The sequence below is a fragment of the Macrotis lagotis genome, chromosome 4 (genome assembly GCF_037893015.1).
Source record: "Macrotis lagotis isolate mMagLag1 chromosome 4, bilby.v1.9.chrom.fasta, whole genome shotgun sequence".
In the NCBI taxonomy this organism is placed as follows: Eukaryota; Metazoa; Chordata; class Mammalia; order Peramelemorphia; family Peramelidae; genus Macrotis; species Macrotis lagotis.
Window position 1 is genome coordinate 30,902,864 of NC_133661.1, and position 13,257 is coordinate 30,916,120.

General features: G+C 41.0%; 1 protein-coding gene across 1 annotated transcript in view; it reads left to right on the forward strand.

The window, feature by feature from the left end:
* The window catches only part of HK1 (hexokinase 1), a 123,096-nt gene that overhangs the window by 19,013 nt on the left and 90,826 nt on the right, over positions 1-13,257 (forward strand). The window contains exons 3-4 of the mRNA XM_074232426.1: positions 455-559; positions 9,467-9,508. Coding sequence (XP_074088527.1) covers positions 530-559; positions 9,467-9,508 — 72 coding nt within the window. The 5' untranslated portion in view covers positions 455-529. The remainder of the gene's footprint in view (positions 1-454; positions 560-9,466; positions 9,509-13,257) is intronic.

The following is a 13,257-nucleotide window of genomic DNA, read 5'->3' on the forward strand; positions in this document are numbered from 1 at the left end:
TCGTTCCTACTCTCAAGGAACTTATGGTCTTTTGAATGACTTATATTAATTCTTTGTTCATCTAAAGTCAACATGGCATGGGGTCTAGAAAGCTGCTTCATAGTCAGGAAGACCTGGGTTCAAGACTTGTCCCAAAAGACAGATAAATAATAGATATAATAGATGATAAATAGATTGATACATGGTAGATATGACTGAAAATAGAGATAGATATAGATAAAACAGAGATAGATGATCAGTATAATAGATGATAGATATAGATAGATGATTGCTCAATGGTTTCATCAGCCTCAGTCAGCTGTCAGGGAATCCCTGACTTCAACTAGTATTCAGCATCATAGCCTTTTGGGGTGGGAAGAGAACAAGGTTGAGGTTTGGTCAAACTGAGGCAAGCAGGTAGGAAGCAGATTAGAACCTGAGTTTGTCTTTCTATCTTATCTTCTTTCCTCCTCAGTCTGACCTTCACCAGCTGACTGAATGAAGAGAAAGAAGGGGAAGGCCCAGATCACCAACCCTCCCATTAGCTGCAATGGGACAGAACTGTCAAGTTTTGGGATGTGTAAGTTGTCCTAATGGCATTTCTTACTGACCTCTAGATCAGAGATTCTTAACTTGGGGTCCACGAATAGATTTAAGGGAGTTTGTGAATTTGAATGGGAAAAAAATTACATTAATATGTGTACAAACCTTTGTTTTCATTTCTAATCCTATGAGTTTTTTTTTTTTTTAGGTTTTTGCAGGGCAAACGGGGTTAAGTGGCTTGCCCAAGGCCACACAGGTAGGAAATTATTAAGTGTCTGAGATCGGATTTGAACCCAGGTACTCCTGACTCCAGGGCCGGTGCTTTATCCACTACGCCACCTAGCTCCCCCCTGTGGATTTTTTTTAATGTATTTAAATTATTATTCTGAGGGGACAGCTGGATGGTGCAGTGGATAGAGCACCGGCCCTGGAGTCAGGAGTACCTGAGTTCAAATCTGCCCTCAGACACTTAATAATTACCTAGCTGTGTGGCCTTGGGCAAGTCACTGAACCCTATTGCCTTGCCAAAAACTTTAAAAAAAATTTGTTATTCTGAGAAGGGATCCATAGGCTTTAATCAGATTGACTGCCAAAGGGGGCCTGGAGACAAAAAGGGTTAATCTCTCTTGAACTAGTCTCTTAGTTTGATCACCAGGAGCTCTTTCAGTTGCTGTGGCTCCATTTTGCTAGTCAGTACTTTTGTGTCCATTTTATAGATGAGCAAACTGAGACCCAAAGAAATGAAGTGACTTGCCTAGAATCTCACAGGCAGGAAGGGAATGTCTGAACCAGGAGTTAAAGTCAGGTCTTCTTAACTGCCCAATCCTATGCACCACCCTTCATTTTACAGAGGTCAGTGGTAAATCAGCTGTCAGAGGTCAGACAGTATTAAAAGTGGGCCCGACCCAAGTTCTTTGCCTCCAAATCAATCATTCAATCAATTAATCAATCACAAACAGAAATTAAATGCCTCAGGTGCCAGATGTGTGAAAAAAACCCAAATACTTTTCTCCCCTCACCTACTTACACTCTTAACATATTACCCTCCCCTTTTCCAGGGTCCTTAACCAGTAGAGGTTCGTGGACAGGCTTCAGGGAATCTGTGAACTTGAAAAGAAAAAAAAGCCATTTTTAGATCTACTACTCGTTGTTTCCCTTTGTCATCTTGTGTATCTCCTGTGCCTCCTCATCTCTGAAATGAGAAGATGGATTAATGGTCTCCAACAGCTTTCCCAGCTCCAAATTCTAGGAACCCTGCCTAGGTGAATTCCAGGCCCAAGCAATTTCCAGCTCCTAATCAAGGCTTGCTACTGAGGCTGGAGACTCTAGTTAACTGCTTATTAGAAACTGAGACCAAGAGTCTCCCTCAGTTTCCCTCTCTTCTCTTTAGAATGAATTCGACTGGACTTCCTTTGTTTTTTTCAGCATTTGATAAGTCAAAAGGGAAACATCATTTGCCCAGTTTGGCTTCCTCTCCTAGAGGCTGAAATGGGTTCTTCAGGATCCTTGTCCCAAAGTAAATATACTCTTTAGAGCAGCTTCCTCTAAGGAAGAAGCTTTCATTTCTTGCCACCATTTTCCAGGTGGGCTAAAATGAAGACACACAACCAGAGTTCCTTGCTTAAATGATTGATGAATACAAAAAGCACAGGGTGATGGGTTTAAAACCAGAAGGAACCTCAGGCCTTCTTCACAACCCATTTGCTCTTGACTCTGCTTTACTCTGCCATCCTGGTTGCATATTATGTTCCTTCCTGTACTACGTGCTCCAGCCTCACCAGCTTGGCTCTTCTCACACACTGACTCCATCCTCCTCCTCTGTGATCTGCACTGACTGTCCCCCCTCCTTAGAACAGATTCCCTTCTCACAGCTGTCTGTTTAAATGTTTCCTTCAGTAGAGCTATTAGCTCCATCCAGTATGTAGTTTGGAATTATTTTGTTGGATTTTCTATATTCTTGTTTGTGAATCTCTCATCTCCTCTGTTAGAATGTAAATTCCATGAGGGCTGAAACTGCTTTGTTGGCTTTGTACCCCCAGTATAATGTCTAGTAAGTTGTTGTTATGGTTCTTCATTCTCAAAGAAGACCATGACACGCACATGGGGTGCTGTACGAAGTCCCCAGTCTCACTTTTTTCCTCCAGTCATCTGGTTCCAGTGGCCAGATATGGAACAGAATGACTGCAGATGGTCCTGGATGTGAGGCAATCAGGGTTCAGTGACTTGCCCAAAGTCACACAGCTAGTAAGTAGCAAGTATCTGAGGACAGATTTGGACTCAGATCCCCCTAATTCCAGGGCTGTGATCTAGCCACTGGATCACTTAGTTGCCTCCTAGTCTAGTAAGTGGGTAATTAAGAAATGTATTGTTGATTAATTAATTGATCGACTTAATATTCCCTCACTTTATGGTTAAAGAAACAGCTGTAGGGACCCGCTAGGTGGCACAGTGGATAGAGCAGTGGCCCTGGAGTCAGGAGGATCTGAGCTCAAATCTCACCTGCGACACTTAATAATGACCTAGCTGAGAGACCTTGGGCAAGTCACTTAATACCATTGCCTTGCCAAAAAAAAAAGAAATAGCTCTAAAAAGGGAAAGTAAATTATATTGTAATGTCCTCATCATATTCAGTATTTCAGCATCTGGTAGGGACTTTAGGGGCATCTAGTCCTATAGCTCCAGGAAAGAGGACTGAGTCTTATCATAGCTTACTTGAAAGTATTGTCATTGTTCAATTGTTTCAATTGAGTCCTACTCTTTGTGTTTTTATTTGTTTTTCTTTTGTTTTGTTTTTGTAAGACAATGAACTTAAGTGACTTGCCCAAGGCCACACAACTAGGTCATTATTAAGTGCCTGAGGCCAGATTTTGTGATCTTACTTGAAGATTTCTTGGCAAAGATAGTGGAGGATTTGATCATTTTTTTTCTAGTTCATTTTAAGATAAGGAAACTGTGGGGGTGGCTAGGTGGCTCAGCAGATAGAGCACCAGCCCTGGTCAGGAGGACCTGAGTTCAAATGTGACCTCAGACACTTAATAATGACCTAGCTGTGTGGCCTTGGGCAAGCCATTTAACCCCATTGCTTGCAAAAACCTAAAAGAAAGATAAGGAAACTGAGGCAAACAGGGGTGAGTGATTTTCCCAGGGTCATCCTACTACTAAGTTACTGAGACTCGATTTGAACTCAGGACCTCCTGAGTCCAAACCTGGAACTGTAATCTTTCTGGGACACAGGTCTAGCATGCAATTTTCCATTCTAATTCCTGACCCCTCCATGTTATTCCACCTTAAGGAACAGTAACCATGTCCACACTACCATTCTGGGAAAGGTCATAACAATCACAATTCCCTCTAACTTCCATTACCCCTTCCTGGCCACCCTTCACCGCTATGTGTCATTTTCTCCTATTAGAATGTAACCTCTCTGAGGGTAAGCTTTGTCTTGCTTGCATTTATATTCTCAGTGCTTAACAGAGTGTCTAACATATCAGAATTAATAAATGCTTTTTCATTCTTTTTCATTTCATTTTCCTGCTTTCCATCTTTCGCAAGCATATAGGACACCACTGGAGCAATATACATTTTTGTCAGTAGGAGGATCTTGGAATTGTTCTCCGGCTACCCAATTTGCTCAAATAATCCAGTCTGTCTTACCTGATTCTATTCAGGGTCCTGCTGGCTGTCCTTCTGCAGCATCTTTCAAAGATATAATTACAGATGGACAGACCCAATAGGTTATCAATACAGCTACAAGTTCTAAACTGGGCAAGAAGCATTCTTAGTTCATTGTGGGATTGTTAGGACAAACTCTTTTGAGTGACTGTGGATTTCTTCAAGAAGACCCTGCTATGCTACTGTTTGATGCATTCAGCACAATGCCATCTACAAATAGCATCTGGCAAATCTCACCATCTATTCTGTGCAGCAATCTTCCATGATGGTGTCAGACATCAGTCTTATTGGTTGATTATTTTCATAAAGATAAGAAAGATGGAGATGAGAAAATAGGTACATGCCAGCAGCTATTGATGTCCTACTGATCACTTTTTCCTGATAACAAGGTCTGTGATTTTTTTTTTCCCCTCCTTGGAAGATCTTGAAAATGGAACTCATTGCTTTCAAAATTTTACACCTCCCTGCTCCCAGCACAGATTTTCTTCTCTGACTTGGTTGAATTTCCACTTGTTCATAGGGTTCATCAGGGTCTCAGACATTTGGGTTTAGAGTTGGTGGTTCTCCCAACAATGATGATGAAAATAGTTTGTTATAGAAATGCTGGTAGATCTGTTCCATTTTCATCCTTTTGTCGTTTTCCTTCTCTTTTTATCTATCAGCACTCTAAAAATGATCTAGTTTAATTGGGACTCACACTATAGTTTTGTCAAACTGTTTCCCTTCCACTACTCATCACTGTTAATGTTTATAATCTACCATTTTCTTCCATATTTCTTAAAATACATTTGTATTGATATTTCTAGTTTTTATAACACCTACATTTCCAGTGAACTTCTCCTTCCAGAGATCAATCTTTTATAACTCAATAATAAAAAAAAGAAGGGGAAATACAGTTCAGCCAAACTAACCAACACATGGAAAATGTCTGACCTTATATATGTTCCACATTGAAATGTCTGGCATTATATGCTTCATAATTACGGTCCTCTTCCTCCTTCTAGAATGTTTTGTGAGTTTATACCCTAAGTCAACATTTCCCATGGCAGATGTGTCTTTCCACTTGGTGAGGATATCAAGTTTTAATGGCTGAGGGGAATTTCTGGGCTCTTTTGACAGTTACCTTGTGGTGACTGATTTACATCTGTTACTTTTCTGTAGGAAATGTTAAATTTGTTCTGATATCTATCCCTTTGTCCATTCTTCATTAGGATGCTGAGTAACTTTCTTCACTTGTATGGGCAATGTGGCAGATGTGGAGAGTTGGGAAATCAGTGTTTGGGTCCTGGATGCCATGAGTTAGGAAACCATGGTAAAGTTAAAGATAATACCCCTTCCTCTCTTGTCCTCCTAACATTACTAGGAGGTAAATACTTTGAAAACCTTAAAGCCCTAAATAAATGTGAATTATGCTTTTTTTTTTGTAATAGGTAGGTCAGGTTTCCCAAGAGATGACTCCCTTCTCCAAACTCCAGATTCAGGACCTCCAATGACTATTGTGTAACCCTTGAGATAATTATATCAGAAGAGATAATGCTGTTTAAGTTAATTTAACTAACAGACTGTTAATGAGTATCTTCCACAAGCAAGGCACTGAGGTAGAGGAAGGAAAGGGAATACAAGTTTATATAGTCCCTACTATTTGCTGGGCATTCTGCTAAATACTTTACAAATATTCTCTCCCATGATCCTCACAACAACCTTGTGAGATAGGTGCTGTCATTATCATCATTTTGCATTTGAAGAAACTGAGTCAGGCAGAAGTTAAGTGACCTGTCCAGAGTTACCCAGTGAGGAAGTAATTGAGGTTAAATTTGAACTCAGGTTTCCCCAAATCCAGACTCAGAGCTTTGTGCACTATGACACCAACTTTCATGTTAGATATGATAGCTATTGTGTCGCTCAGTTATGTCTGACTCTTTGTGATCCCATTTTGGAGTTTTCTTAGTCAAGATAGCAGAGGGTTCTGTCATTTTCTTCTCCTATAAAGAGATGCTTAAGATAGTAGGTGTCCTAAGAAAAGCCCTGGACACCTCTGTTCAATTCCAGAACAGATCATTCATAAGCTATGTGATCCTGGGCGATTCACTTAGCTTTTTCTAATTTCAGTTTCCCTTTGCTAAATGGGGTCAATGATAGCAGGCCCTTATCCTTGACAGAAAGTGCTTTCCAAATCTTTAGTTTTTTTAACTAAATAAATGGGAATTCATATTATTAGAATCCTTGTCTTCAAGGAACTTACGATTTAATTAGTGAAATAAAACATACATGCTTGGAATGAGAAGGGATGGCTACTAGGACTGTTAGTTTATTGGTATAAACAACTCCTCCCTTTTCTGGATGGGAATCCCCTCAGCAACTTATAACAGGGTCTCCTGGAGCACAGAGAGGTTAAATAACTTACCCAGGATCACATAATCATTAGGAACCCCAATCTTCTAAGACTAGTGTTCTGTCTACTGTGCCATGCCATGCTGCCTCTCTATGAACAGAAAATTAAGACTACAAAATTAATTAGTATTTCTTTGTTGTTTTGCCTTGGGAAGAGGAGCTCTCATGTAATGGGAACCCACCCAACAGCCATTGAAGTGAATTGTTTCCCTGGCTCTGAGACTATCTAGCTTCACGCCTGTTGGTTACTCTGAATACAATTTCTCTCCTTATAAAGAGAGATTGTTGGCAGGATTTAAACACACTTATCCTGACCTTAGAGATTCATCATTTCCATGAACTGCAGATGATGACTTTTCTGTTCACATGGTAGGAACTTCATGGGGATTCAGTCATCTGAATTAATCATTTTTTCCCTGATGTTGTTGTATCAGCTACCCTCCAAATTTGACTTCCAGAGACTTGGGAGCTAAGCAGGTCCTTTGGGCCAATCTTCTCTGTGACCAAACAGCCCCATCTTCATCCCAGCTATCTGGGGCTCTGCAGCCTTGCAAATATCTTCCTCTTCACCTCCATCCTCAATTTCAGAAAACTATGAGTAAACCAGATCCCTAGCATTGCTTCTGGGAAAGATTTGCTAATGGACAAATCTTTCTATTGGTGCACTCCCTACAAGATTTACCAGATGGTAACTTCCTTCCCAACCAACCCATGAGTACCCTGTCTGTGTGGTTTCCCCTATTTGGACCCCTGGAGAACTGAGACTGTTTCCCTTTCTGTTTATTCCTTCCCTACCCACATAGTAAACACTTAAATGCTTTCCATTCACTTTCATCCATTTGAATTCTTCATTTATCTATCCATAGTCAGAGCACCTTGGTTGGAGGAGAGATGAATAGAGCAAGTTCCACCATAACCTTCTTACTTGTGTGATCTCTGGATCCTCAAGTTCCTTCCAGCCCTCTGGTCTTGCACCTTCCTAAGTCCATTGATCACAGAATTTGGGATCAGAAAATCTGCATTCAGAGTCTAATTTCAGATATTATTGGTGCTTCTGGTATAAAGTTGAGCAAATTGAATGAGAAGATCACTAAGGTCCCTTCAGAATTTGAAACCTCTGATCCTACCCATGTTACTTGGGGCAAATCTCTTTACTTTTCTGGGCCTCAGTTTACTCTTTTGCAAAATGAAGGGACTGGCTTAGATGATTCCCTAAAATTCCCAGTTTTAAACCCTAGTATCCCTCCACTGTCTGGGTTTGGGTTATATTTTATTTGGTTTAGAAATCTCCCAGAGCATCCCCCAGGTATGAGAAAAGTCTGCAGATTTTCCCCAGACCGTATTAAATCATCTTCCCTTGCCTACCTCCTCCAGGCTTATCAAAGAATTAGTTTAGCTCTCAGGACTGAGGAAAGGGAGAAAGGAAGAGGCTAGAATCCATTTGCTCTAATTGGTTTTTGATGAACTGAGGCTGAATTGCTTCTGGCTTATTTTGACTTGAACATAAAGGATTGGGTGAAAATGAACCTAGTCATGATTCAAATTGGCAACAGGGTATACTGGAAAGAACTCCGAATTTGGAGACACTCATGTTCTGAAGTTCAAATCTCAGGCTCCCACTTACTACATGTTAGAACTCTGGTTGGTCATTTAGCCTCTGGGCCTTAATGTATTCTTTTGTAAATTGAGGCAGAAGCTTGAAGGAAATCTTCATTCTTTAATCTGTGAACTCTCAGGAGGCAGTGTGGCCAAATGATTAGCGTTATAGGAGAGCAGGAGGTTCAGATTCCATACTTGGCAGTCCCTTCACTGACTTTAACTTCAGTTTCCTTCTATGAAAAATGAACTAGTTGAACTAACTGACCTCTATGGTCCCTTTTTGCCCTAGAGTTCCAGGGTCCTAGAACCCTATGACCTTTCTGAGCCACCAGAATCCCTTCTGGCTGCCCCTCATGCATGATTTCTCCCTTCTGGCAATGACAACTTCTTTGGAGACTAGGTGGAAGCTGGGCTTCAGAAATATTCCTGTGTCCCTCAAAAGAACCAAGCATACCCAGAGATTTTGTTTCCTATTTATGTCCTGAAAACCAAGTTTCTAAAGTGATTTTATTCAGCTCCTTCACCCTATTTCTTATATCAAGGTGTTTAGAGAGAGTCCAAAGTCGAATTCTTCCAGCACAGTAAACTCTAGACATTGTAGTGTCACCCCATCTGTCCCTTTCTCACTGCCCCCCCCTTTGCCATTCCCATCATGAGGCCACCATCTTATCCATTTTGCTGTTGAACAGGGACTCTTATTTTTATGCCCTAGGATCTTGGACCCTGGGCCTATAAGCATCTAGTGTAAAGGGAGGCAGTTGGACAGATGGTTTGTTAGACTCCCTTTCAGGTCTAAGTAGAAAATCCTGCCTATATGACCTCGACCAAGTCACTGAATCTCTCAGAGTCTCAATTTCCTTCTCTGAAAAAAAAATGGATTGGATGAGATAAAAGCTAATGTCTTGCTACCACTTCTCCATAATTCCCTCAGAGGTCTGTGACCCTATAGACACCCAATGGGAGAAACACTAAGCTAAATGTCCCCCACCAGTACAGAGACATAGAAGACAAGACTGTCTGCAATGGTCCAATCACTACTATTTGCAAGGGTGTTTTTGACCCTTCCTCTTTTATATCCACTGAATACAAAGCCTTTAGTCCCAGAGCAATGTTTGTACCTTGCCCTTCAATATTGTTTTGATGCCCATTTGCTTTCTGAGAAAAAATTTCCTAGACCTAAGCATGACTGAATTGTGACTGAATTGTGAGTGCACCTAGCTATACCTCTTTAACAAAGTTTATTTTACTTTCTGTCTTGTCCTGTTTTGCTTCAATGCTTAAGCCGTGTGAGCCAAGAATTCGTCCTCCCTTGGACAGTGAGAAGGTAAGATATTCAAGCGCATCTTTTCTTTGTTTCTTCTGCTTAGCTAAGTTTGTTTTGATTTTCTGGATTGTCCATCCGGTCATTAATCCACCTTCCCTATTACAGAGAAAAGGTAAGATGGTCGAGTGGATCCTTTGCCTGTTTCTGGTGTCCCTGGTTTTAGATGGAAAAATTGGGCTTAATTCTGCGTTCATCTTCCAGAGTATGAATTTCATTCTTTTAGCATCAGGACAAGGTGCTAGGTGAGGGGAATAGAAGAACAAAAGAACAAAACCCGCAGTTTCTACTCTTAAGAAGCTTATTGCCTATTAAGGGGATACAATATATTCTCAGAAAAGAAAAAAACCAAAATACATGCAAAATACCCAACCAGGAGATTGAAAAAAAAAAGCTTCTCATAGGGGGAATACCTCCCGTATGTATTTTGTAGAAAAGTTAGGAATTGTGAGTCAGAGACCAGACAGGAGAACATTCTGATTATGGGGGGAGATCATCTTTGCAAAGCCTGGGAGAAGGAAAATGGATATTGTTTATGGGAAATAGTCAAGAGGCTAGATTGACTTGAGTAGAGAAAATAATAGAGTGAGTAAAAAAATGAGCCTCATTGACACAAGAGATGAGGGGAAACACCTTTCTCCATCTACTTCTAGGATAGGCTCCTCCTGGGAAATGCACCGAGAGATCAATGATTCTGGTGATGGCAAGTTAACTGGTTCATGCCCTTTCTTACTGAAGACCAGAATGACATCACTTCATTTGAGTCGAGTTACGGTGTATCCGACTGTGACTTTTGCGGTGTGTAGAAGGCTTTCCTAGCAACTGTGAAGGTCCCGTGGAGGTCACTGTAATATAAATTTGTCATGGACACAGCTAGAATGTTTGCTTGATTTTCTTCACTTTAATTCAGCAATGCATGTGGAGAAATGAAAGCAGCAGATGGTGGAAGTGGTCCTAGGCAGAGGTTTGGCAGGGCACAACTGGCCATATGATGAGGGGGCAAAGAATTCAAAAGAGGAGGACGATGGAGAGTTGAACTGGGTCACTGAGGGATTAAGAGGAGCAAAAGAAGACTATGGCTAGTGTAAAGGTGATGTCTGGGGAGAGAATGGAAGGGTCAAGGGATTAAAGATCACAGTGTGGACCAAGGAGAGGATTTGGGCTGATGAGGCAAAGGAGTAGTGGAAAACCAATAGACTGTGATCAGAAAGGGGGATTTCAGAGTTTATTAACATAGTACATTTATGGTTGACAGAAAGATCAAGAACCACCTTTGCGATGACTGGAGTGGGATGGAGGTACTCAGTGATGGGAAATGAGTAGGTTGAGGAAATGGGAGGTTAGGATATATGAGGGAGTATCAAAATGTATGTTGCAGTATTTAGTATGAGGGCAGGGTTGGAGCAGAGAGAGAGAGATTTTGAGCCAGATACTGAACTCAATGAAGAGGGAAGGAGAAGGTCTGAATAGGGACAGTGATGGGGAGAGCTTGGAAGCAACAATGGGAAGTTAAGAGTATTCTAACTCCCCTACAGTAACCATTGCCTTGAAGGGAAAGAGTAAAAGTGCAACCAGAGCTGGGAAGGGTGGCCAGGAAGGTTGTCATCAAGGAGGGAGATAGGCATTGGTGATTGCTAGAAGATAGGAGTATGTAAGGAAAAGTTTTAAAATAAAAGCAGATTTGTTGTCTGGAGCAGCCATCCCAGAAGAAGCAATGGAAGAGGTAGATGGTTTGGGATTTTTGGAGCAAGGATGGAGGGAATGGGAATAAGGGATTGGATAATAGGAATGGGGTGCTTCTCTTTCCATTAGAAGGTCAGAACTTGAGGGGCATCTTAAGTGGTAAAGGTTGAAGTATGATCCTGGGGGTGGCTAGGCAGTGATTAAAGCACCAGCCCTGGAGTCAGGAGTACCTGGGTTCAAATCCGGTCTGAGGCACTTAATATTTACCTAGCTGTGTGGCCTTGGGCAAGCCATTTAACCCCATTTGCCTTGCAAAAAACTAAAAAAAAGTATGATCCTGAAGAATCAGTTATAAAGAAAAAAGAAGGGAAACAACTCCACCAACTACAAACTGATGAAAGCTTAATGCTGGTATAGCATTTGTTTGTATATAGATGTTTAATATAGCATGGTAGAGGTTTAATAAAAAGTTTTTGGATGTATCGGAATGGAAGAAATTATTTTTCTCCCCTTCTGGTCTAAGGATAAATCAGACACATCATAAAATATTATCCATGGGGCATTGGATATGTATGCTTTTCAAATATCTTTCTTTCCTTTAGACTCATCCCCTTTTACCTGACTTCAGATGGTCCCCACTCAGTGGTTTCACTACTAACTAATGTGGCAGACACAGAGCTCCATATCTTGACTCTGACATTTGTCCTTTGCTCAATATGTTGACTCCCAAATATTTTATAAATATTTGAAGGAGAAAAATCTTAGAGTTTGTTTGAAGTTACAAGAAATGTGACTTGAGGGTGGACCGTTTGAGCATGAGATACACAGATGTGTCCTTGTGGGGGTAGGGAGTAGGCACTGACCCAATATTGCTCATGCCCATGGGCCACTCTACTACTGCAGGTCTCAATAATGGGGTGGGCTGTATGTACTAATCAGGTTTTCACCTTTGACAGTGTTGCCATGGTCACCCTCCTTCCACCCCATCGTTGCTACCCTTGAAAAAGAGGTTCAAGAAGGTTTTCTCTCTTTGACTTAAGAGTAATAATAAGAATAATTCAGCTCTATCCCAGTGGCCCATGTGTAAGTCAGATTGTTCTCCTGTGCTTTCCAATAGAGAAAAGAAACTAAGGATGGAGGTAAGTAGGAAAAGGAAAGTCTTCAGGCATATCAGTAGCTCACCCCAGTTAAATGGACCCCTCCTCCTCCCATTACCCCCTTTGTCTTTTCATATGGATTTGACCTAATAGAGACAGTAATCCAGTATCTGAAATCTTAGCTTATATGTCTCTTCTTGATTCATTCAACAAATGATTAATTCATAGATGTATTCACTAAAAAATAAAACCCAAACTATTCATTATGTTTGCATTGCCCATATATCACTGATCTGAGTATTGGGAGGAGATACAGAGATTAGTTAAACTGGAGGTTCTTAATCTCATGGAGTTTACATTGCAGTAGGCATCTAAGATACAAACATAAATATAATGGCATCATGTGAAGTTTGCATGAGATAGTCACACAACAGAATCTAGTTACTGAATGATGTTGGTGAGGTTGTCACCACTCTAAGGTGGGGGGTGTGTGTGATAGGGTGAGGATTGCAAAGCTTCATGGAGAAAGTGACATTTGAATTTAGCTTAATGGATGGATAGGAGTGCCACAAGTGAAAAGAGGGAGCTGGGAGAGCCTAGACATAGAAAACAGTGTGAACAAAACCAGAAAGGTGCAGAGAACATTTAGGGACCAAGATGCAAATATGTTTGACTAAAGATTAGAGTGCCCACTGGAAAGAGCACCGGCCCTGGAGTCAGGAGGACCTGAGTTCAAATCCAGCCTCAGACACTTAATAATTACCTAGCTGTGTGACCTTGGGCAAGTCACTTAACCCCACTGCCTTGCAAAAACAAAAAAGAAAAAAGAAAAAAGAAAAGACTATTGAAAATGGGATGTTGTTGTTGTGCAGTTGTTTTGGTTTAGTTTTAGTCTGACTTCATGATTCCATTTCAGGTTTTCTTGGCAAACATATTGCAGTGGTTTGCCATTTCCTTCCCTAGCTCATTTTA